A 23,149-nucleotide genomic window follows, 5' to 3' on the forward strand; every position below is an offset into this window, starting at 1 on the left:
AACCACAACTAACAGAAAACCAAGAATTAAATAAAAGAATATCAAAATTTCCCAAGGGGAAGAAAAAAAAGTTTTGTCAACGTCTGATATGATACATAACACAGTGACTTATTGGGAACATTGTGACATGGCTGACAGGAAAAATAGTCTGAAAGGGCCTCTTTACACACATTGCATGGATGCTGTCTTCATCTTCACAAAAAGAACAATTATTTACAGACTTTGATAAGAAGAAATTTGGAGGAGATAAGGAAGTAAAACACATACCACACATTATTCATTTATAATACCTGGTTAATTTTAGACATTTCACCTAATTTATGTAACTATTTTAAAAATTCACTGTATTCACCTTCATGAAGAATTCGTCAAATGCAAAAAGAGTAATATCCCTGAAGTTTACATACAATGAATCGTCCCCATGTTCAAAGCAAAAACACACATCTAAGATGTTAAAATAGCAAAGACAGACATCTTCTGCCATGATCCATGGTTAGTGAATTTATCTGAAACATTACACATGTGGTGCTTTATACAAGGACATGAAGGCAGGATATAATAATGTGTGAACTGTAATAATCAAATGACCCAAGGAGTAACAACAGGCTGTATTGGGTGATATCTACTAGTAAGTACAAAGTCTCTTGGGTGGAACACAATTCAGTGTAAAGCCAGAGATGCCTAGAAGAATCACTATTGTTTAATGAGCAAATCCACAGAGACAATTAGAATTAAATAGTAGATCTGCCACCTAATCTGGCAGGCACTAAAGGTTTAAAAAATGGTGAGTAGGAGATCAAGGCAGCCAGGAAGCAGAGAGATCTCTGCAGAGTGCACACGGAAAGTGCACCCTCCGACCTGCCTGATACAGGGACCAGAAACAGAACTTTGTAACTTCTGTTCAGACCCGGCGACTCTGAGGCATAGAACAGGGCTTGGCCCATCTGCCACCTGGACCAGTGAAGATCCAGAAACACAGACCAGATACAAGGAAAAGGCAAGAACATATCACTGACAAGAAAATGGCAAGAGGAAAGCTAAAGAGTATATCACATGGAAACCAAGACAACCTGGCAACACCAGAACCCAGCTCTCCTATAACAGCAAACATTGTAATGCCAAACACTCCAGAAAAAAAAGAGGAGGACCTGAAATCATACCTCAAGATGCTGATAGAGATACTTAAACAAGAACGGGAGGAAAAGCAAAAAGATTCAGAAGCTTTTAAAGAGGAAGCAAGAAAAACACTCAAAGAACTCAAAGAACTAGAGGAAAACAGAACCAAAGAGATGAAGGAATGGAAGAGGGAATATAAAACGAAAATTGACAAAATAAAGAAAACACTAAAAGAGATAACCCTAGAGGTAGAACACCTAAAAAAGAAATCAGGAGTCACAAAAGCAAGCATTTCAAATAGATTACAAGAGATGGAAGTGAGAATCTCCTAGGAAGAAGACAACATTGTAAACATAGAAAAAACAGCCAGAGAAGATGCAAAAAACAAAAAGCTCCTAACCCAAAATGTCCAGGAAGTCCAGGACACAATGAGAAGACCAAACCTAAGGATAATAGGAATAGAAGAGGGAGAAGAGTATCAACTAAGAGGCACAGTAAATATCTTCAACAAAATCGTAGAAGAAAACTTCACTATCCTCAAGAATGAGATGACCACGAGCATAAAAGAAGCCTTCAGAACTCCAAATAGATTGGGCCAGAAAAGAAATACCTCCTGACACATAATAGTCAAAACACCAAGTGCCCAAGCAAAGAAAGAATACTAAAAGCAGTAAGGGAAAAAGGTCAAGTAACATATAAAGGCAGAAAAATCAGAATCACACCCGATTTCTCAACAGAGACTATGAAAGCTAGAAGAGCCTGGACAGACATCATGCACACCCTAAGAGAGCACAAGTGCCAGCCCAAGCTGCTATACCCAGCAAAACTTTCAATCACCATCGATGCAGAGATGAGCCCTCATGTATATGGTCACCTGATTTTTGACAAAGGAGCTGTAAACATTCAATGGAAATAGGACAGCCTATTCAACAAATGGTGCTGGTCCAACTGGCACTCAGCATGCAAAAGAATGAAAATAGACCCTTTCTTATCTCCTTGTATAAAGCTCAAGTGTAAGTGGATCAAAGATCTCCACATTAAACCAGATACACTGAAACTATTAGATGAGAAAGTAGGGAAAACCTTACAACACATAGGCACAGGAGAAAATTTCCTGAACAAAACACCAGTGGCTCAAGCTCTAAGGTCAAAGATTAACAAATGGGACTTAATGAGATTGCAAAGTTTCTATAAGGCTAAGGACATTGTCAAGAAAACAAAATGGCAGCCAACAGAATTGGAAAAGATATTTACCAACTCCACATCAGATAGAGGCCTAATATCCAATGTATACAAAGAACTCAAAAAGCTAGACACCAGAGAATCAAATAACCCTATTAAAAAATGGGGTACAGAGCTAAGCAAAACGTTCTCAGTTGAGGAATATCGAATGGCTGAGAAATATCTGAGAAAGTGCTGGACATCCTTAGCCATCAGGGAAATGCAAATCAAAACAACCCTGACATTCCACCTCACACCAGTCAGATTGGCCAAGATCCAAAACTCAGATGACAGCAGATGCTGGCGAGGCTGCGGAGAAAGAGGAACACTTCTCCACTGTTGGTGGGGTTGCAAGCTAATACAACCACTCTGGAAATCTGTCTGGCGATACCTCAGAAAATTGGATATAGTACTATCTGAAGACCCAGCTATTCCACTTCTGGGCATATACCCAAGAGACACCTTAGTACACAACAAAGATATATGCACCACAATGTTCATAGCTGCTCTATTTATAATAGCCAGAAGCTGGAAAGAACCCAGCTGTCCTTCAGAAGATGAATGGATACAAAAATTGTGGCACATATACACAATGGAATACTACTCAGCCACCAGAAACAATGACTTGACCAAATTCTTAAGAAAATGGCTGCATCTAGAGAATATCATCCTGAGTGAGATAACCCAGTCACAAAAAAACAGACATAATATGCAGTCACTGATAGTGGTATGCTAACCCCAGAGGCTCGCACTGCCCAAGAAACAACTCACAGACTGTATGAAGTCCAAGAAAAAAAAGAAAAGAAAACAAAACAAAACAAAAATAGTCATGCTCAATCCTTACTCGCCAAGAATACATTGACATATTCTGGGTTGTACCCTGTATTACATGTACTGTCTGCTCATTGTAAAAAAAATAAAATAAAATCTTTATACACCAAGAAAACTTTGACTATTTTCAGGTTGCATCTTGCTTTACATGTACTTTATGCTCATTGTTACTGGTGGAATCTTTATCACACCATCAAACCTTTAAAAAAAAAAAACAAGTACCAACAAAAATTTATTGTATAATTTTATGCAAAAATGCTTAAAATCTGTACATTTATCTTTGTTTTGTAAAATAAAGTTGTTAAAAAATAAAGAACTCAGAAAGCTAGATACCAGAGAATCAAATAACCCTATTAAAAAATGTGGTACAGAGCTAAACAAAATGTTCTCAATTGAGGAATATCGAATGGCTGAGAAACATCTAAGGAAGTGCTCGACATCCTTAGTCATCAGGGAAATGCAAATCAAAACAACCCTGAGATTCCACCTCACACCAGTCATATTGGCCAAGATCCAAATCTCAGATGACAGCAGATGCTGGGGAGGTTGTGGAGAAAGAGTAACACTTCTCCACTGTTGGTGGGGTTGTAAACTGATATAACCACTCTGGAAATCAGTCTGGTGTTTCCTTAGAAAACTGGACATATTACTACCTGAAGATCCAGCTATTCCACTCTTGGGCATATACCCCAGAGACACTCCAATATACAACAAAAATACATGCAGCACAATGTTCATTGCAGTTCTATTTATAATAGCCAGAAGCTGGAAAGAACCCAGATGTCCTTCAGAAGATGAAGAGTACTACTCAGGTATCAGAAACAATGACTTAACCAAATTCTTAAGAAAATGGTTGCATCTAGAGAATATCATCCTGAGTGAGATAACCCAGTCACAAAAGAACAGACATAATATGCAGTCACTGATAGTGGGATGCTAACCCCAGAGGCTAGGACTGCCCCAGATACAACTCACAGACTGTGTGAAGTTCAAGAAAAAAAGAAAAGAAAAGAAAACAAACAAACAAACAAACAAACAAAAAAGACATTATGCTCAATTTTTACACACCAAAAAAAGTTGAGTAATTTCGGGTTACATCCTGTTTTACATGTACTTTTTTGCTCATTGTAACTAATAAGACCTTAATGCAGAGTATCAAACCTTAAAATAAAAAAAATAAAGCCAAGCACTGACAAAAATGTATTTGAATACATTTATCTAGAAATGTTTAAATTTTTTTCCTTTTATCTTTGTTTTGTAAAATAAAGTTTAAAAAATATCTATATAAATTTTTTTAAATCAAAAAAAAAAGAATTAAATAGTAGGCTAGTATCTGTCTATCAATTTAGGTCAATGGTAGCCAACAAGAAGTTAGGATACTATGAAAGTCAAGATCTGAACTATTGTTAATCCTGGTTCTGAGACCAGCAATTGAAAAGCATCCAGAAGGTGAGAGGCACCAGGAGTTTTCCAAATAAATTTGTTCTCTTGAACAATAAGAGGATCACCTGAGGCTTTAACTAACTGTCCTAGCAAACTTAACTGTGTTGTAGGAGCCAAAATACATTAGAATGCTTCACCCTTCACTCTTATTTAAGATCATTTGTATGCAATTATGAAGGTAGAAAATGAATGAAAGTAATCAATGGTTCTAATAACCAGTAAGTTCAAGCCAGAAAATGAGAAACAGACTAAGTATAAAAGTAAAACCTTGGAGCTTGGAGAATTGTACTGTACTGCATTCACATTTCCTCAAAATCTGTTAAATGCTATCCACTGAATCCAAAACCATTCATCTTCTTTAATCTGTGCCTCCCACAGATTTTCCAATTTGACTGCACTGCCCAACCTGAGTCCTTATTGCCTGATGTCAGTACTGCCAACAGCAGCTGCTGCTACTTCCTATTCTGCCCATGGTCCTGTCCTTACCTAATCATTCATCTTATTTGCCACCTTTTCTCACAGTGACCTCTCAATGAGATCCTTCTTATACAGCTGCCCCATGTCATTCAACTAAATGCATGTGTTGTGTCTTCTAACCCTGCAGCAACAACCACAGATCTTCACTTTTGTGAGGCCAGTGTGTCCTGACTTGTAGCTCTGAGCCAATATATCTCTAAAGATCTCACCAAATACCCTAGTCTTTGGTGCTTACTTTTCTCTCTGAAATGGTTCAAGACTCTAAGATCCCAGTCTCAATCATCCCTTGAGGTTAAAAGGCCCTAGGTAAAAATTCAGCCTTAGCTGTGAATGTTATCCCGCATGAGCAGCCTGGAACATGCCTGGATCCCTAGTTGGATACTGCTTTCCAACATCTTGTTCAGGTGTCAACAGCCCACATTTATGGGGCTCACAATTTAAATTAGTTTATATGATTGAAAACATAGCTTTAAAACTTAAGACCAGATTACTGAACTTCAGGGATGTATAAAGAACAAATTATATCATGCCTGTATTAACCCTTAAAAGCTGACAATTTACATATCTCCTTGCATTTTCCATAAACTTTCATAACAGGTAACATCAAGAAAACAAATGATAACAAAGGCTGGTGAGAATGCTTGGAAAGAGAACCCTTCACCACTATATCCACTGTTCATGGGCATATAAACTGGTGTACACACTAAAAAGAAAATGATTATATGATGCTGATAAGCCCTTCCTGAACACATACCCAGAGAACTCTCCATCCTTCTATAGAGACACATGCTCATATGTTTCCATGGATGCTTTATTGACAATAGCTAGGAAATAGAATCAGCTTAGATAGCTTGTTAACTATTCTGACATCAGTTATCCTCCTGTCTAGATAACTACATGCTATCTTTGTTATTCTAGTATTTCAAATGCAAAGAAGGCTTTTACAAAGCCAATTATTTAAGAAAGTCAGAAGTTAAAAATTTCTGACCTCCAGAGTGTTTTCAATATATTGCATTTCTTTCTTTCCAACTTTTTATATAATCAATGTAAACTGACCAGGGATCGACATATTGAATCAAAATTACCTTTCAAGTTACTTCTGAATGAATTTTTGTAAGGTAAAGTATCCTATCATGATGTGGATTAATTTCTTCAGGAAGCTTTGATTTTCTCATTATAATAAATGCAAATATTAAAGATACTTTCTCTAAATAAAATAGCATCTATCATAAACAGTGAAATGCCTAAAAATAGGGCATGCTACAAAGTCCAGCTACTTATTAGGATGGTGGAAGGGAGCCTTCAATAGTGCTTTCGTATAGGAGCTTTGAAAACTGCTGAAGGGAGATAGGCATTTGGACAGGGAAGAGTACAATTGATCTGGTGAAGATTGTTCATTCACATTGACTCTCAATTTGTAAAGCTCATGTTTCATAGTTTCACTTGCATGTAGATGTTCTTGTGCAGTAGAAGGAGGCAGTTATAGTAACTGAGCAACCATTTTAAATACCATATGACCAGAAGTTTCAGATGCACCACTTTTATTGACTCACAGCTGGCAACAGCTGGGACTTGAAGAGGTCAGCCTCTTTCTAGTTGTTTTTCAAAGCAATTTGCATCTCATTTTACTAATTTCACTCTCCAATTACTACTCTCAAGCCACTGCCTAAATTATGTGTTGCTCCATAAGGAATGACATTTCCTTTGGCTGAGAAACTCACTGTATCACACTACATTAGCTGCAATGTGCCTCACCAAAGGCAAAGTGGTGGCTGCCTCTCAAGTTTTGGCAAGCCAACAGAAAAGGCACCAGTCCAGTGCCTGCAGCGATTACTGACAGATTGGCCCAATTGCCATGGCTCTGACTAAAGTGTGCATAAGATTACCAGTAACATACTACACAGCTTCATTTCGACTCACCAAAACAAATGGTGCCACCAAACCTACTCAGGCATTGCGCTCTATTCAATAAATCCACCGTTGAATTTCTCTGCCCAGTTCAACGAGGTATGCCTGCCAAGCTCTGTGATGATCGATGGAGTCATTAGCATTTTAGGTTTTACACAGAACCTGAAGCCAAAGCATATGGTCTGACAGATGTTCCAGCAATGAGCTCTATTTGATTTGCCATGTAGCTGTCCACTTATACCGGACTTTCATGAACGAATTGCCATTTATTCATGACAGGATGACCTGTTTCAACCTAAATTATAAGGTATCATCAGAACATGAAGGACAACATTCTTTTATATTTTAGTGAGATTACTGGTTACAAATTACCGTGGAACACAATCAAATCATTTTAGGTGACAGGATTTACAAAGATTGGGAAAATTGCCATCAATGCAATGATGAGTTCAGTCAGTAAGGGGGACAAAAGAGAAGCAAGTATGGTATGTCCAATATTTCACATTCTTATTTATTTAGTTAAAATGTATACTGTAGGACTGAGCAGGTGTTAACTTTTGGGTTATAGGAGCACACCCATGGACACAATGTTTCGTCTAAGTTCTGTAATGTGCAAGATACCCCAGAAAGGTGCTCAGTCTGGATCTAGTCCACATTTTCTATACAAAACCAGGATTTGGGGCTGTAGAAATGGCTCAACATTTAAGGGTAATTGTTGCTCTTATAAGGGATGTGAATTTGGTTCCTAGCACCAAAAATGTGGCTCACAATTGTCTGTTACTATAGTTTCGAGGGACCCAATGCCCGCTTCTGACCTCCATTGGCACCAAGCATAAACATTGTGTGTGTGTGTGTGTGTGTGTGTGTGTGTGTGTGTGTGTGTGTGTAACTATATACAGGCAAAGTACTCATATATATATATATATATATGTATATATATATATATATATATATATAATGAGCAAATGTTAAAAAAATCATAAAAATGCAATTATTTTACTTTCTTATTTTCTGTGTTCAAAAAGTTAATGTGAATGTGATTATATGTACTGAATTAGTTTTAATCTGTCTCCGACTTAAAATACATAGAGGCAGCATTCCATACGTGTAAAATATATGGTGCTGGATTTCCATACATGTAAAATGCATGGTGTTTGTACTGTTTCATTGCACCAGCTGGTCACTTTTTTATTGTTAAACATGAGAACAGTAAGCTATTGCTTGAACACACACCAACATTGTAATAAATTTTACTCTGTTAAGGATCCTTAGAAATCTTAAGTTATTAATTATTATGAATAAACATTTTATAGACATTCTTACTATCTTAAGAAATGCCTTAATATCTCTTGAGTCAGTATGTGAAAAGGTGCTGTGGCAGCATGTTGGTTGGTGGGTTTTTAAATTCTCTTTGCCCTTTTGGAGTTAAGTGACATATGCCAGGCTGATCTCAAACTTATGTAGATGGTAACAAAGGTTGACTTGAACATGCTAATCCTCATGATTTGGCTACCAAATAATGAGACTGGGGGCTTCTTTCATTTCAGGCAGCCACTCTACTAACTGAGCTATATAAACCTAAGTCATATCTACTTTGCCTTCAATGACTTTAACTACGATTTATGTTTCTCAAAAAAAAAAAAAAAAAAAAAAAAAAAAAAAGGAAGAAAGAAAGAAAAAGATAGCACAAAAGAGAAACATTAACGTCATTTTATAAAAGACATAAGCTCACATTAGTTTCCTACAAGAACATTTCCTGTCTTGTCTCACAAAAAGCAGATATTCAAAAATTATTGCAGTATATATATAAAATTCTACTGATCTTAATTCATGTAACCTGATCATAAGTCTTTACGGTGAACTACCAATATTCTAGAATTAAAGTTCCTTAGAAATACAACTGAAAGCTTAAAGATTGGTAGGAAATGAAAAACATGTACAAAAACTGTTAAGCATTTAAGCAGAGTACATGTAAGTTCACTGGGCATTGTGAAAGGAAAGAAAAGTGCTTTACATAGAACTACAGGTGTCATCCTACTTCTCTATTTCTTATAAAATATAAATAAATATAATATAAATAAATGAATACAGTTTATACCAAATGATAATACGTACTTTAAAAAACTGTCTTCCAGAAAGGCTCATGATTTTACTGTGCTTCTATTCTGTTACCTGCTGGCCGTTTCTAAAAGTGTTCCTACAAACCTCATTATGGACTGTGGGTTTATTCACTGTGGACAAGGACGTTGAATTTGAGCTACACATTTTTATAGTTTTATATATACCTAAGTGCAAAACTATCTTTGGACATCAGTCAAATAACCCCATAGATCGTTACTTACCTAACTTTCTAAAACCACCATGAGCGAAAGAGCAAAATGCTCTAGTTTAATTTAATATCTCTGAACATGCTACATTCCCCATTACCTCACAATTCACCTAACAGGAATCCCATTGAGATTATAAAACATCTTAGAAACGAGCATCACAACCTCCAAACTACAATTAGAGGAACAGGATATGCTTCAGGTGTACTTGTATACTGGACCTCAGGAAAGGACAGCTGTGATGAGGAATCACTTAAATACACTTTGGGGAAGGCTGTGGCAAGTAGGTTTGCTTTCAAAATTGAGTATGGGAAGCCACTGTAGCTTTTGTTACTTAAGCCTATATTGAGACATTCTGCTAACTGAAACACTACAAAATGATTGTGTGGAGGACCTAGGAGCATGCCCATTGATTACTACTTTAACTGTCCCATAGCAGCACCCAGTTGACCCATTATTATTCCATGTCCTCTATGAGAGAATATGTAACTTTAACTGAGTTGATTCAAGTACATTCCTTCTTGGAATTCTGGGCAGATATTTTAAGCACTTGCTCTTACAATGAAAGTTAATTTAAGAGACCATTTCTTTTCATATAAAACTAATAGCATAAAGTTTTTACATTATTCCATCAAACAAAAGAAGGTTATTAAAGCCATGTTTCACACCCTCACAAATAATATAAAGCCCTAATTTTACATTTTATAGATAGGAAGAACTTTAGTTTCCACCAAATACCTTCTTTTTCAGATAAGAAAATAAAGGCTCAGATGGGCCAATGAAATCTAAGTCCATCACTATAAGGTTGCAAGATAGTAGAAATACACTCAGAATCCAGTATCCTGACTTTATATGTTATATCCTATAGGAAATAAAAATAATTTACCATCTGTTTCAATGACTGAGTCCACTATGGAGTCACAATCCTTCCTGTTTAGTTATGTTTTTACTACATTTGGCAAAAAAAGATTAGCTCTAAAATAGAAGATCCAGAAATGAACACTCACACATATGGTCACTTGATTTTTGATCAAGGAGCTGAAAACATTCAATGGAAAAAAAACAGCCTCTTTCACAAATGGTGTTGGCTCAACTGGCACTAATCATGCCGAAGAATGAAAATAGACCCTTTCTTATATCTTTGTACAAAGCCCAACTGCAAGTGGATCAAACATCTCTGGTACATTAAACCAGGTACCCTGAAACTATTAAAAGAAAAAGTGGGGAGAACCTTAGAACACATAGGCACAGGGGAAAATTTCCTGAACAGAACACCAATGGCTTAAGCTCTAAGATCAAGGATCAAGAAATGGAACTTAATGAGATTGAAATTTTTCTATAAGGCTAAGGACACTGTCAAGAAAACAAAATGGCAGCTAACAGATTGGGAAACGATCCTTACCAATCCCACATTTGATAGAGGTCTAGTATCCAATATATACAAAGAACTCAAGAAGTGAGAATCAAGAGAATCAAACAATCCTGTTAAAAATGGGGTACAGAGCTAAACAAAGAATTCTCAATTAAGGAATACCAAATGGCTGAGAAGCATCTAAGGAAGTGCTTGACATCCCTAGTCCTCAGGGAAATGCAAATCAAAACAACCCTGAGATTTCACCTCACACCAGTCAGAATGGCTAAGATCAAAAACTCAGATGACAGCAGATGCTGGCAAGGATGCAGAGAAAGAGGAATACTCCTTCACAGTTGGTGGGGTTGTAAGCTGGTACAACTACTCTCAAAATCAATCTGGCGAATCCTCAGAAAATTGGACATAGTCCTAGCCTGAAGACCCAGTTATTCCACTTCTGGGCATTTACCCCAAAGATGCTCCAACATACAATAAGAACAAATGCTCCACCATGTTCATAGCAGCCTTATTTATAATAGCCAGAAGCTGGAAAGAACCCAGATGTCCTTCAGTAGATGAATAGATACAAAAATTGTGATATATTTACACAATGGAGTATTACTCAGCTATTAGAAGCAATGACTTTATGAAATTCCTAGGAAAATTGATGCATCTAGAGAATATCCTGAGTGAGGTAACCCAATCACAAAAAACAAACATAATATGCAGTCACTGATAATTGGATGCTAGCCAAAGAAAGCTCTGATACCCAAGAAACAAGTCACAAATCACATGAAGCTCAAAAAAAGAAAAGCCAAAAAGTGAAAGCCTCAGTCCATTTGGGGGGGGGGGGGGGGACAACAACAACTGTATAGCACTTACTCAGAGTCAGGTAAACCTAGACTTTATAATAACTCAAGAGCTAAGAAGATAGCCTTGTGTCAATTTTTGGTATTTAAAATTTATTATGTCTAATCTATACCCACCAAGAAAACTTTGACTATTTCCATGATGCATTTTGTTTTACATGTACTTTATGCTTATGATAGCTAGTAAGATTTCAATGCATACTATCAAACCTTTAAAAAAATCAAGTACTGACAAAAATATGTTCATAGAGTTATACGTCAAAATGCTTTTAAAAATTTGTACATGCATCTCTTCTTAAAATAAAGTTGTAAGAAAAAAATCTAAAAAAAAAAAGATTAGTTCTTGTACTAATAATCAATTTCTAATTGACTCATATATAGGTAAGAAAGTCAGTCCTCTATATATCACTACTACAAAAATGTTTTATTTCAGGGACTAGACAGATGGCTCAGTGGCTAAGAACATTTATTGTGCTTTCTGAGAGCCTGGGTCGAATTTCAGGTACACAAATAAGTGTTGACATTTATCTGTTAACTCCAATCCCAGAGAAAGCCTCTTCTGGCATCTTGGGGAACCAAATGAGTGTGTGATCCACAGATATACTGGGTTTCATCAGTGCTGGCCTTTAATCCCAGCACTGATGAAACCCAGGCAGGCAAATTTCTGTGTGTTCGAGGTTAGACTGATCTACACAATGAGATTTAGAAAAGGCATGGCAATATATAAGATACTGTCTCAAAATATGACAAAGGCTAAACATACACATAATTTTTATTAAAAATGTTTTCTATAAAATATTACTAAATAATATAAATGGTATATTTTAATATATCTTTTGAGTGTGAAGAATGTTTCAGAAAAAAATATTAAGGAAATTTATGTGGCATTACTAAAAAAAGTGGCAAGGAAAACTTGTACAGGGCTGGAGAGCCAGGCAATGACCATGTCAAAATTGGAAACAAACAAAAAATCACCTTCCATGGGCCAATGCAAAAGACTCCAAGGAGGGGAAAAGTAAACAGTAAAACTTCCAGATCTTTCTACCATTACTGCTCAGAAAATGGCAGAAAGAAAAATTTCAAAACACTATAATAAAATGAACCAATCCACAGAGAAGGAAACAACAAAAATGAACAGTGTTTCCTCCACAGCCTGCTTGGACCAACACTGTCCAGAAAGGCTTTGTTGCCACAGGCCAGCTGGTGTCTGAATACAGAACCCTTTTTATTTCAATGTCACATTAAATCCTGGAGCATAAAACCCGTGGCTAGAAGGATAGTCATTTCTGCTTCCCCAATATTAGTCTCATAGCTAAGACCAAATATCAACCAATGTTCCCACTGAAAAAAAAGAGCATGAAAAATTATGAGAAATAATTTTAAACCACTCACAGACTAAAGTGTGAGAAAATGGGTTCAGCATTTAGTCCACAAAACAGATTGTACATTATAATATATGTTCCCAGGGAAAAATATTCTAATTCCCAATAACCATAGATAGGAAAAAATTAACATGGAGAGAGGAAAATAGAAGGAACCCTCTTCCCCTTTTTTCCTTTTCAAATGTGGGCCAAAGAGAAAGTATTGTAACAACTACAAATCAAATAAATTACAAAAGTAGTGATAAGTGGATTGATGTAATGTGATGTACATCTCCGCTCACGTACAATCAGACTGACACAGGAATTGGGTGACATTTGTAATAACTGTAACAGTAATCAGAGACATTATACTGTATTTGCTTTTAATGATGATGAACTACAAGCATTGTCCCCGTATACAAGAAAGCTAATAAGTACCCCTAGCACTAACTGCAGTACTCTGAAGAATGTAGCAAAAATAAATCAGGATGTCCATGTACAAAAAACTAACTTAACCTTTATTGGTGTGTCTTTTAGAAATCTACTGGGATTCTCATGTATTTCAAATTATAAACAAGTTAAATCCTTTTCCTTACTGTGATGCAGAAAAAAAATCAAAAAACAGACTATCCACAGGGCAGAGGTGGGTAAAGCACTCATCTCAGAGACCGAAGAAAGATCAACATACAGGTGACTGTGACAGCACATGAATAGCACTGAAGAGAGAAAGGCAGGCAACACCTTGAGCTCACAAACAAGTCAGTCTAGCCTACCGTGAAATTCCATGGTTCGTTGGGAGTTCTCTCAAAATAATGTAGAGAGCAATAAAAGAAGATTCCCAATGTCCACCTCTCAGGCCATCTACACATTACCTACTTAAACACACATGTTTAAAATAAAATACAAGCCCAGGTTATAAAGATTAGAAAGACCTTTAAATGGTCAACTAAATAGACAATTTTCCTAGCTCCAGTTTTCTGGTCTTTCAGGTGCCCTTGGCACACACCTCCCACCATGTCTCTCCTCCAAGCACATAACAGTGAAAATAACACCTTTAGTACTTTCTCTGAAGGCAAAACAATTCTAAACTCTACAGATTTTTCTCTGATTCTGAAGCTTCGTGACATGTACATTTCTCCAACATAGACTGCAATCTATGTCAATAACAATCAATTCAATAAGGACTTATTAAGGATTTCACATGTACAAGAAAGATGATGCATGTCAGATCTACAAGTAACTCTTATACACAAACTTCTAAAAAAGAAAGAAAGAACAAAAACCAAAAGCAAATAAAAAAACATGTTCATTGTTTCTCTTTTATGCTCCCTCTCAAAATGCTCATGGTAATTTCTCATCCTAAGAACGTCTGGCAGTTCCCACATAAACACTATCTTCTTAGAAGTTCACTTTTCAAAATATTTATTAAGAAAAATTTTCATTTTTACTGCCTTTTCAAAGTATCCAGAGAATTTTTCTTCAGCATTTCAGCCTAATACTAGAGAATCATTGAATATTGCTAGACATAAGACCAGTATCAATAGTTACCTGCATTTTTAGCCAGATTATTTAAAAGTGAAGAATATGTTAGTAATCTCCAGTCAGCCAAACACACTCATCCAAATAGCCTGCCCACATTCGTGGGACAGAAACAGGTGAGAGAAAGGGTCACAAGCACAAACAGTACAGCATTTTTTAATCCAAGCCTGTTAGCTCAGCAGCTAAGGGGATCTTACCTGCAGCCATAACTTGTTATGCACAGCATCTCTCCCTGTGGCAATGCACTGAAAGGTAGCATTCTGCCCTGCATTGACCTCCACATCCCCCAGGCGTAGGAAATGGGGAGACTTATCTGTTAAAAAAGAGGAGAAAGGGGAAATACAGGTTTTGTTCTTGAGAAAAGATATGCCAAGCTGCTTGTCACAGAAGAACATTGTTCTCAATATGCCTACTTTTGACTCACATTAATATTCAGAAGGGCCTAGATGCTCTTTTCCTCTAGACCACACACACACACACACACACACACACACACACACTGCTTCTGCTCTTATGCTCACAGTTTTTCTTCTTAATATGTCCATACATAGTAACTTTAGAGATGGATCAATGAAGAGTGAATATGCAGTGCTAGTAAGCATACTGCAATGGCTGCTGTAGCATAGGTTAATGCATAGTAATAACAGTTATGTCAAAGTAAGCCGATGCAATGAAACAGGAACATACCAGACAGCTATGTGGCCACTTAACTATTTACCCACAAGCTGACTGTTATTTTAGATTTTCAAACTTTAATAGTTGTGCTTCAGAGAAGAAGACATGCTTGTTTATTTAGAAAAATGGAGTGTCTCCTCCGTGTTTGCTTATAGCCATGGGCAAGTTCCCAAAAACTATCAGACCAACAAAAGTGATGTCTGTAGTCATGCAGTTTTACATGTGTGATTTGACTGTCAAATCAGTTCTTGGTACAATTTCCTTACAAATCTGAATCCCTATCAGTGTTTACTAAAGAAAAATAAGCACAGTCCAAGTTAAGCCTCAGTGAATATGAACAATGATAAATGTCTTCAAGAGGCCTACACCATGCAACTGCTACTGTTCTGCCCAATTCACGTTCCTCAGTTTCTTTATTCACAAAAGCCTTTCTTTGTTATCTGACATATAAGACATGAAAGGCAGAGAGAAATAAAGTTCAGTTACATTATGGAGTAAAGAAGTTTACAAACTAACTTGAACTTGGAGCAGAATCAGGTTGTTACCTTTCTGAGCATATAACACACAGGATAAATAATGTGATCTTTGCTTGACACGACTTTCTCCAGCAGCACACAAAACTGAGCAGAAATGCAAATCCACATGCCCCAGTCTAGATTCGATTATCCAGAACAGAGATAGCCTATGTGTTCTTCACTGTTAACATGATGTAACCACTCAGTTGAGGCACAAAGCTTGCCCCTGGTACACTAACTTTATTAATCCATTTTCCCATGCATTAGAAATAGCTCACCAAGGAGGACTATGGAGCATGAAGTTCTCTTACACAAGAACTATCACATTTTTCTGCTGGGAAGTCATATGAAGAAAGTCTAACCTGGTGTCTGTAAATCTACCTCACCTTCCTGAATGATTGCTATAATTGTTTTGGGGGATGTGATTAAACAGAATTTTAACTGTGAAGTCTGAGAAACAATGAGTGTTTGTATAAGAACCTCAAAAAATTGTGTGAATAAACCCTGATGTTTTTAATATTTTTTTTAAACGACTTTATTTTGCAAAACAAAGTTAATATTATTTTTAATACAGATTAATTCAGATATTTAGAATAATAATAAAAATGTAGACCTAAGTTTGCAATGAGTTGAGTACATTCATTTTCTTTATTTCTTCCAGTTTTAACGTAGCAGATCAAATTCAAGACAGTTTTTTCTTAGCCTGTTACTGAGCGCAGATTTGTTACTTGTTTTTGTGCCCCATACAAAATTTAAATTGTAAGATACCTCAACAACCCAAAACATCTGAGTGGGATTAAGTGTGCACTTACATTTTTGTTAACACTAATTGAAAACAAATGAAAGAATACCGCCATACATGAAGTTGGAAATCTGAAAAATCTGTGATTTCAAAATGCTACTAAATATTTTGGTGCTCTTTTCCAGGAAGACTGGGAATAACAAGATAATGGGCAACAATGGCCAGGCCATAAACAATCAACAGCCTCTGCCAGTCCAGGACAGGTGTTAAAAGGACAGAGAAAAATACAACTCTTAATCAAAACCTACCACAAGGATAACTCAGGACTTGGATGTCATCAATGGCAATATAACCACTTCTCCCTCCTGAGACTTCAGCTTCAAATATTACCTGCCAGGAAAAAATGGAAAACATTCACCGCAGTCGCTTGTAAAGAATGTCCACAGTAGAAGACAATTATAATGCCTTAAAAGAAAATTAGATTTCTTTTTCTACTATGAACTTTTAACTGTATCTTATATAGACTTCAATATCTTAAGCCTTCTGCATATAAACACAGTAGAGTTTGCATAGTAATTAAACTATTTAGTTCACACAGTTCCAATATGCTTAAGCATGTACTATTTTGACTATTTTGGGACTTTGTGATAATTTACCTCTTAGGTCAGAAAATTACCTGTTAAGAGTCACAAATAATCAATTCTCAGGAAAAAAAAAAAAGAGAGAGGCCATGATGCAGGGTCCTATTATAGAGTTTAGTTAACACACACACACACACACACACACACACACACACACGCGCGCACACACACACACACACAAACACACACTATATTTAAGAAAATTATGTTCAGTCATTTTTTTAAAATAATGTTTTGTACAGCAATTTTCCAAGATAGAAGCAGATTTAGCATTCAGCAATTCAGGGTTCTATTTGACTCCTTTATTCACAGAATTAAATAGAATATTTGTGGATTATTCTGAAAGCACTTTAGGAAATTCAATGGGAGTTTATGTTTAAAATAACAATGTAATATAAAATGAGGCCAACTGGGGAAAAATGATTATTAAGTGGGAGACAATCGAAAAGGAGGAGACAGGCAGTTTCTAGTAGAAATGACAGAATTTAAATAATAACCAAAGGAAGAAAATAATAATTATTTTGAAACAGTCAAGACAGAGGTGCTGATTCAGTAGGTGTGGAGAAACACGGACGAAGTCAAAGGTTCTTAACACAGACTGCCAGCTGAAAGACGGAAACCAGGTCAGACCAGTAATAAAGGACAACATGAAAATCTGAAGAACAAGGTCACTACCAAATACATTTTACCATTTTAAATTTGATTGCCTTGTGGCATTTGCAGGGGAGAGTGCTTAGCTATCTCCAGACAGCTCTGAGGTAGATCCAGTGAGTCTAAAAGGAAGGGAACTGAACTGGAAGGAAATGAGCTAGAAGCTAATGTGATGGCCAGATGAAAGAGTGAGAGAAGGGAAGAGAAGAAAACACTGGAATAGTTACCAAGCAACTACCAATTTCAAAACCAACAGAGGCTTTTGTTGGACTATGTTCTGTATGAGAAGTTATTTCCTTCAATCTTTTCTTTTAAAATTCAACCTCCCAAATTTGTAATTTGTTAATTAGATTTTTTACATCCTCTTCATGATCCATGGTTTCCACTCTTCCACTAGCTTATATTATTAGAACCACAGCTGGATTCCCAAGTTAACAACTATTCCTATTATGAGGGAGAAACCATAGCTGGAGACCAGCAGATGGTATTGGAAATTCTCTGGGCTCTTAAGTTTGTGTCTATTAGACACACAAATACCTGCTGTGTTCTGTTATTGCAACTCTGTGGATTTACCAATCAGTGTTTTGCCAGTACTGACCTGGCCAAACTCCCTGGGTTCTATTTTTCCCTAGCTTTCCGGCCTTGTGGTTCTACCCTGTTAGATTTACTACTGGCTTTTTTTTTTTTTTTTTTTTTTTTTTTTTGGTAACCTTGGCCAGATCATAGTCTTACTATAAAGAGAAAGTGTCTAATGCTTCTCTAGTGAGACCTGTGATAGTATTCATTAAATACAAACTTTACAAAAGGCAATATCCTAAACTACCATGCATGTACATGCTTACTTTAGTATGATAAGCAGGTAGATGGATGGATGGATGGATGGATAGATGGATGGATGGATGGATGGATGAATGGATGGATGGATGGGAAGAAAGTAACAGTCCAGGTGATTTTATTTAAATAGAATCTAAAGTTTAAATAGACTGAAACTACTATCATTTCAATTAGCATAGTGATGAGATATAATGGAGTAGAATGACAGAGTTTTTAACATGAAGCCCCATTCTTTTGCCATATTTCTTATCTTCCAAAAGTCAATAAAAATAGGGAAAAATAGGCGGGGGTATGTGTTTCCTCTTTTATTTCATCCACTCCAGCCATAAACTCTCCTGATCACTCTTTCCTATTTCCACTGTGTCCTTTGTGACTACAGAATTTACTAGAATGAAGTGAAACTAAAAGGCAATGTGGTCTTTGAGGAGGGAAAAAGTGCTTCAGAAGAGAAAGACAGTTAATCTAAAAAAGCATGGCATTGTGAGGGAAGGTGGGAGCATGTCCTCACCAGCACATGATTCTTCCTTTAAGCAAATGCATTTAGTATGAACAACACAACAACCACATTGGCTTGAGACATGAACTGGAGTTTGGTGAGAAATACAGAACAGAATGTAAAGTTAATGTTCCACTGAGGTGCTGAGATACAGGACTGGCCTGTCAGCATGGAAAATCCACACTGGACCTCCAGCTTCCCTAGTGTCCACTTCTTCAGAAGGTCAGAAACCAGAAAACCCCAGGCCCACAATATGTATATTATAGAGGTATAATATTGCTTTTGTGATCAAGTTTAAAGAGTGGTGAATGGAGAATGCCATTAGTGTGACTATTGTTGTAGTATCTGTATGTAAGGGCTGTGAAATCTGATCATGGGAGAGTGTTTCAAGGGAAGTAAGTATTCAACAAAACATAAGAATGCTGGCTTCTAAAAAATGTAATGTACATATTTCAATAAAAAATGAATGCTGGCTTCTTAAAGCATATTTTAATAAATAAAGTGCATGTCCCTAAACAGCTAATCATTATTGCTATTTCAGTTTGTTGCTGTCGGAACCAATTCAAGGATTTTAACTTCTCAACATATCTTAGTGTTACTTCTTAATTCTCTAACTTCCCTCGTTCCCCATAAACGTGACTTTAAACAAGATTACTACACCCTTGAGGTAAACTTATTTGTTCAATTAAATTGAGGTTTATTCAGGACAATAAATTTAGGCCTGGATTTAAAAGAGGGTGAAATGATTGGCTCTTTATCAAAGCAGGGCAAAGGGTAAGTTTTCTTTCTAGTGACCTCATTTTCTCTACTAAGCGCTGTCTTTGCCTCATTAACAGAAGCTTCAGGAAAATTCTGAGCTCGAGTTCCGTCACTACTAGACTCAAAATCAGCATTATCACCTCATAGAGCCCTCACCTTGTGAGGCTCTTCTATCCAGTCATGGGAAACAATCCAAACAGTTTAATTATGTAGCATGCTGAAGCTAATCTTCAGGTCAGAGCTAATGTGGGTGTCAAGTAGTAGACAGAGGCTTCTGGGAAGAGGAGAGCTATAGATGCCACACCAGATGTCAGTCTGAACCTGTCCTTGGAGATGCCCTGGGGATGGGGTGCATGGGGTTCCACCTTTTTTGCAGTTTCTCCTCCACTCCATTACCTGAAATACTGAAGGTGAAGATTCTAATCAAATTTCTGCTAATCCAGCAACATTCCTGGATTATTAACTAAATAAATGAAGTTGAATTAAAGTGGGAGAGCAAAAAGTGGTATTCCCTACAGAACAAGGACAATCTAATCCTCTGGCAAATGGGATTAATGTAGAGGAGGAAACATCTCACATCGTGAGCACTAAAATTGGTGTCAGCCAGCTTGTATCTAGTGGTCCATGTGGTAAATTAAATGATCAGCTGAATACTGGTTTATATAGTTCTTCACCTGGTCTCCTCTGATTCCACTTATTAAACAAGATCTCTATGAAGACTGAATGGTCTAAGTAAAATGAGGAAATGATGTATGAAAGACCATGTAAGATATTATGAGCACTAGAGAAATGAAAAAAAAAAATCCACTCTTAATTTTCCTTCACTATATCCTTGTGGTAAATTCTTAAGCTCCAAAGTCAAATATATATTGAGTTCACATCCTTAATTATCACTTCAAATCACATAAAAACTTAAATAAATGAACTTACATAGCTTTAGCTCATATAAAATTTAAACTTTAGTTTCTTCTCCTATAGCCGGAACTATTAATATCTACCTCAGAGCTTTGTGAAGGATTAACTGAGATAATGAATATGAAACAGCACAGATCCTGGACCACAGAGACTTCTATATGAAAAGTGCCTTCACAATCCAGGGGTGGGGGAGTACCTGTTAAAAACAAGTGCTTGGAAATCAAATTTCCTCCAAATCCTCTCCAAAACATGAAGCACACAGCCAATTTCCAAAGAATATAAAATAATCTTCCATTTTACTCCTACAATATTAAATTTGTGGTTTTGAACTTTTAAATAGGAAATTGTACGACTAAAATAAAATGTAGTGATTAGGCATTGTCTTCCATTATAAAGGGGGCAGACGGAAATAATGATAAAGATGGCCAATTGAAATCCATATAAATGTGACTAAGGCTCCCACCACAGAAGTTTACAGCAGAGTCCATGTTTCTTGTATCTCTCATCACACATGAGACCTTCAAAGTCCAATCATTCAAGCATGCAGGTCGATCTTCAACCATCTTATAAACAATTTAAATCAATATTGTACTGCTGACTTCTCTTCATTATGTGAACTTCATTACATGAACATTCGTAGTTTATTTTTATTTGAGGTGTAGTCTTACAAGACTTACCTCGAAGGAGCTCTATGACACAGAATGACCTCAAATGTCATTCTGCTTCAGCTTCCCAATACTGGAATTATTCACATCAATTTGAGCATTATTGACCCTCAAAGGCTGAGCTTTTGAAGCTTCCCTCTTTCCTTGTACAGTCTACATTGATGGCATTGAGGAAAAGAGGGTGAGAAGGTCAGGAATCAAAAAGAGATATAAATATGTAGGGATGTTGTAGAGATTATTTCTTGTAAATTGTATAAAAGCATTCATTTGTCAATAAAAGCTTATTGGACAATGAGCTGAGGCAAGATTAGAAGGTGGGGCGTCTGGTAGGGAGAAGGGATTCTGGGAAAAGTGCCAGGTATGAAGGAGACTCACTCCAGAGACAGAAGATGGCCACATGAAAATGAGGACAAAGTCATCAGTCATGTGGCATGATAAGAATAAATAAACGAGTAATTAAGTTATAAACTAGTTGAGGAACAAGCAAAGCTTTTGGATTGGCATTTACTTATGAAATATTAAGTCTCAGAACTTATGGGAACAAAGTGGATGAATAGAAAATCACAAGGATACTGATAGCATTAACTACAAGATGTAAAAGAAAACTCTGCCTTGAAGGAAAGGAAAGGGCAAGGTCTGAAAGAAGCAGGGAAGCTATCAAAATCGATCTTGTTCAACTACTGGGTAAAGGGGGAATGGAAAGAACGCTGTAGTCAGTGCTCCTTAGGCCAGAGGGCAAAAATTAAACCATTCTGTACCATGACCACATTGGTAGAGAAGAGGAAGAAACGGGGTTAGTTAACATTCTAATCCTTCTAAAAGAAGCATGAATAAATACACAGGAATTAAATGAAGGGTCTAAGACCAAAAAACTTCAAAGGAAAGATATGTCTTCTTAAAAGGAGAAATCCTTGACCATGGTTATATGTTAATAAAGATTATATTGATGGAAAATATTTGAGGATTCCATGGTGAGGATGATAATGATATAACATTGGAAGAGAATGTTGGGCCTTCTAGGTAGACTCTCTACAGTAGAAGAGGATGCTGGGATATCAAAGTGTGATGACTACAGAAGAAAAAGGAGCATTTGAAGGAATAAACCAAAGGTGCCCTTGAAAAGTTATACTCAAAGTATGATTATTATAAAAAATCATTTAAACAAAGCTACTGGTTTCTCAAAGTTCTTCTGTCTCACCATACACACAGCACTAGAGCTATAGCCCTGTGTGTGGCCAAGCTGCCTGAAAGAAAGCTGAAGAATAAAACTAAGGTCCTATCTTGTACAAAAATACCCATAGGTACCAACTGAAAAAGGACACAGTAAAACTAGCAAGTGAAAGAACTATATGACAGGAACTTCAAATCTCTAAAGAAGGATATCGAGGAAGATTTCAAAAAATGAAAAGATCTCCAAGGCTCATGGATTGGAAGGATCAACATTGTAAAAATGGCCATCTTACCAAAAACAATTTACAGATTCAATGCAATTCCCATCAAAATTCCAACCCAATTCTTCATAGAGTTGAAAGAGCAATGAGCAATTTCATCTGGAATAACAAAAGACCTAAATAGCGAAATCCATTATCAACAACAAGAAAACATCTGTCGGAATCACCATTCCTGACCTCAAGCTATATTACAAGGCAATTGTGCTGAAAACTGCATAGTACTAGTACAGAAATTGGCACCTGGATCAATGGAATAGAATAGAAGATCCAAAAACAAGCCCTGACCCATATGGTCACCTGAGTTTTGAAAAAGGAACTGTAAACATTCAATGGAAAAAGGACAGCCTATTCAACAAATGCTG

The 23,149-nt window shown here is 36.6% G+C and overlaps 1 protein-coding gene across 5 annotated transcripts in view; it reads right to left on the reverse strand.

The window, feature by feature from the left end:
* PTPRK (protein tyrosine phosphatase receptor type K) overlaps positions 1-23,149 on the reverse strand; it is a gene marked incomplete at both ends in the record, with an annotated part of 530,533 nt that overhangs the window by 256,194 nt on the left and 251,190 nt on the right. For all 5 annotated transcript variants that reach the window (XM_080929566.1, XM_080929568.1, XM_080929564.1 and 2 more), the window contains 2 exons: positions 14,641-14,756; positions 16,684-16,765. In XM_080929566.1, coding sequence (XP_080785692.1) covers positions 14,641-14,756; positions 16,684-16,765 — 198 coding nt within the window. The remainder of the gene's footprint in view (positions 1-14,640; positions 14,757-16,683; positions 16,766-23,149) is intronic.

The sequence above is a fragment of the Micromys minutus genome, assembly GCF_963924665.1.
Source record: "Micromys minutus genome assembly, chromosome: 15".
Taxonomy (NCBI): Eukaryota; Metazoa; Chordata; class Mammalia; order Rodentia; family Muridae; genus Micromys; species Micromys minutus.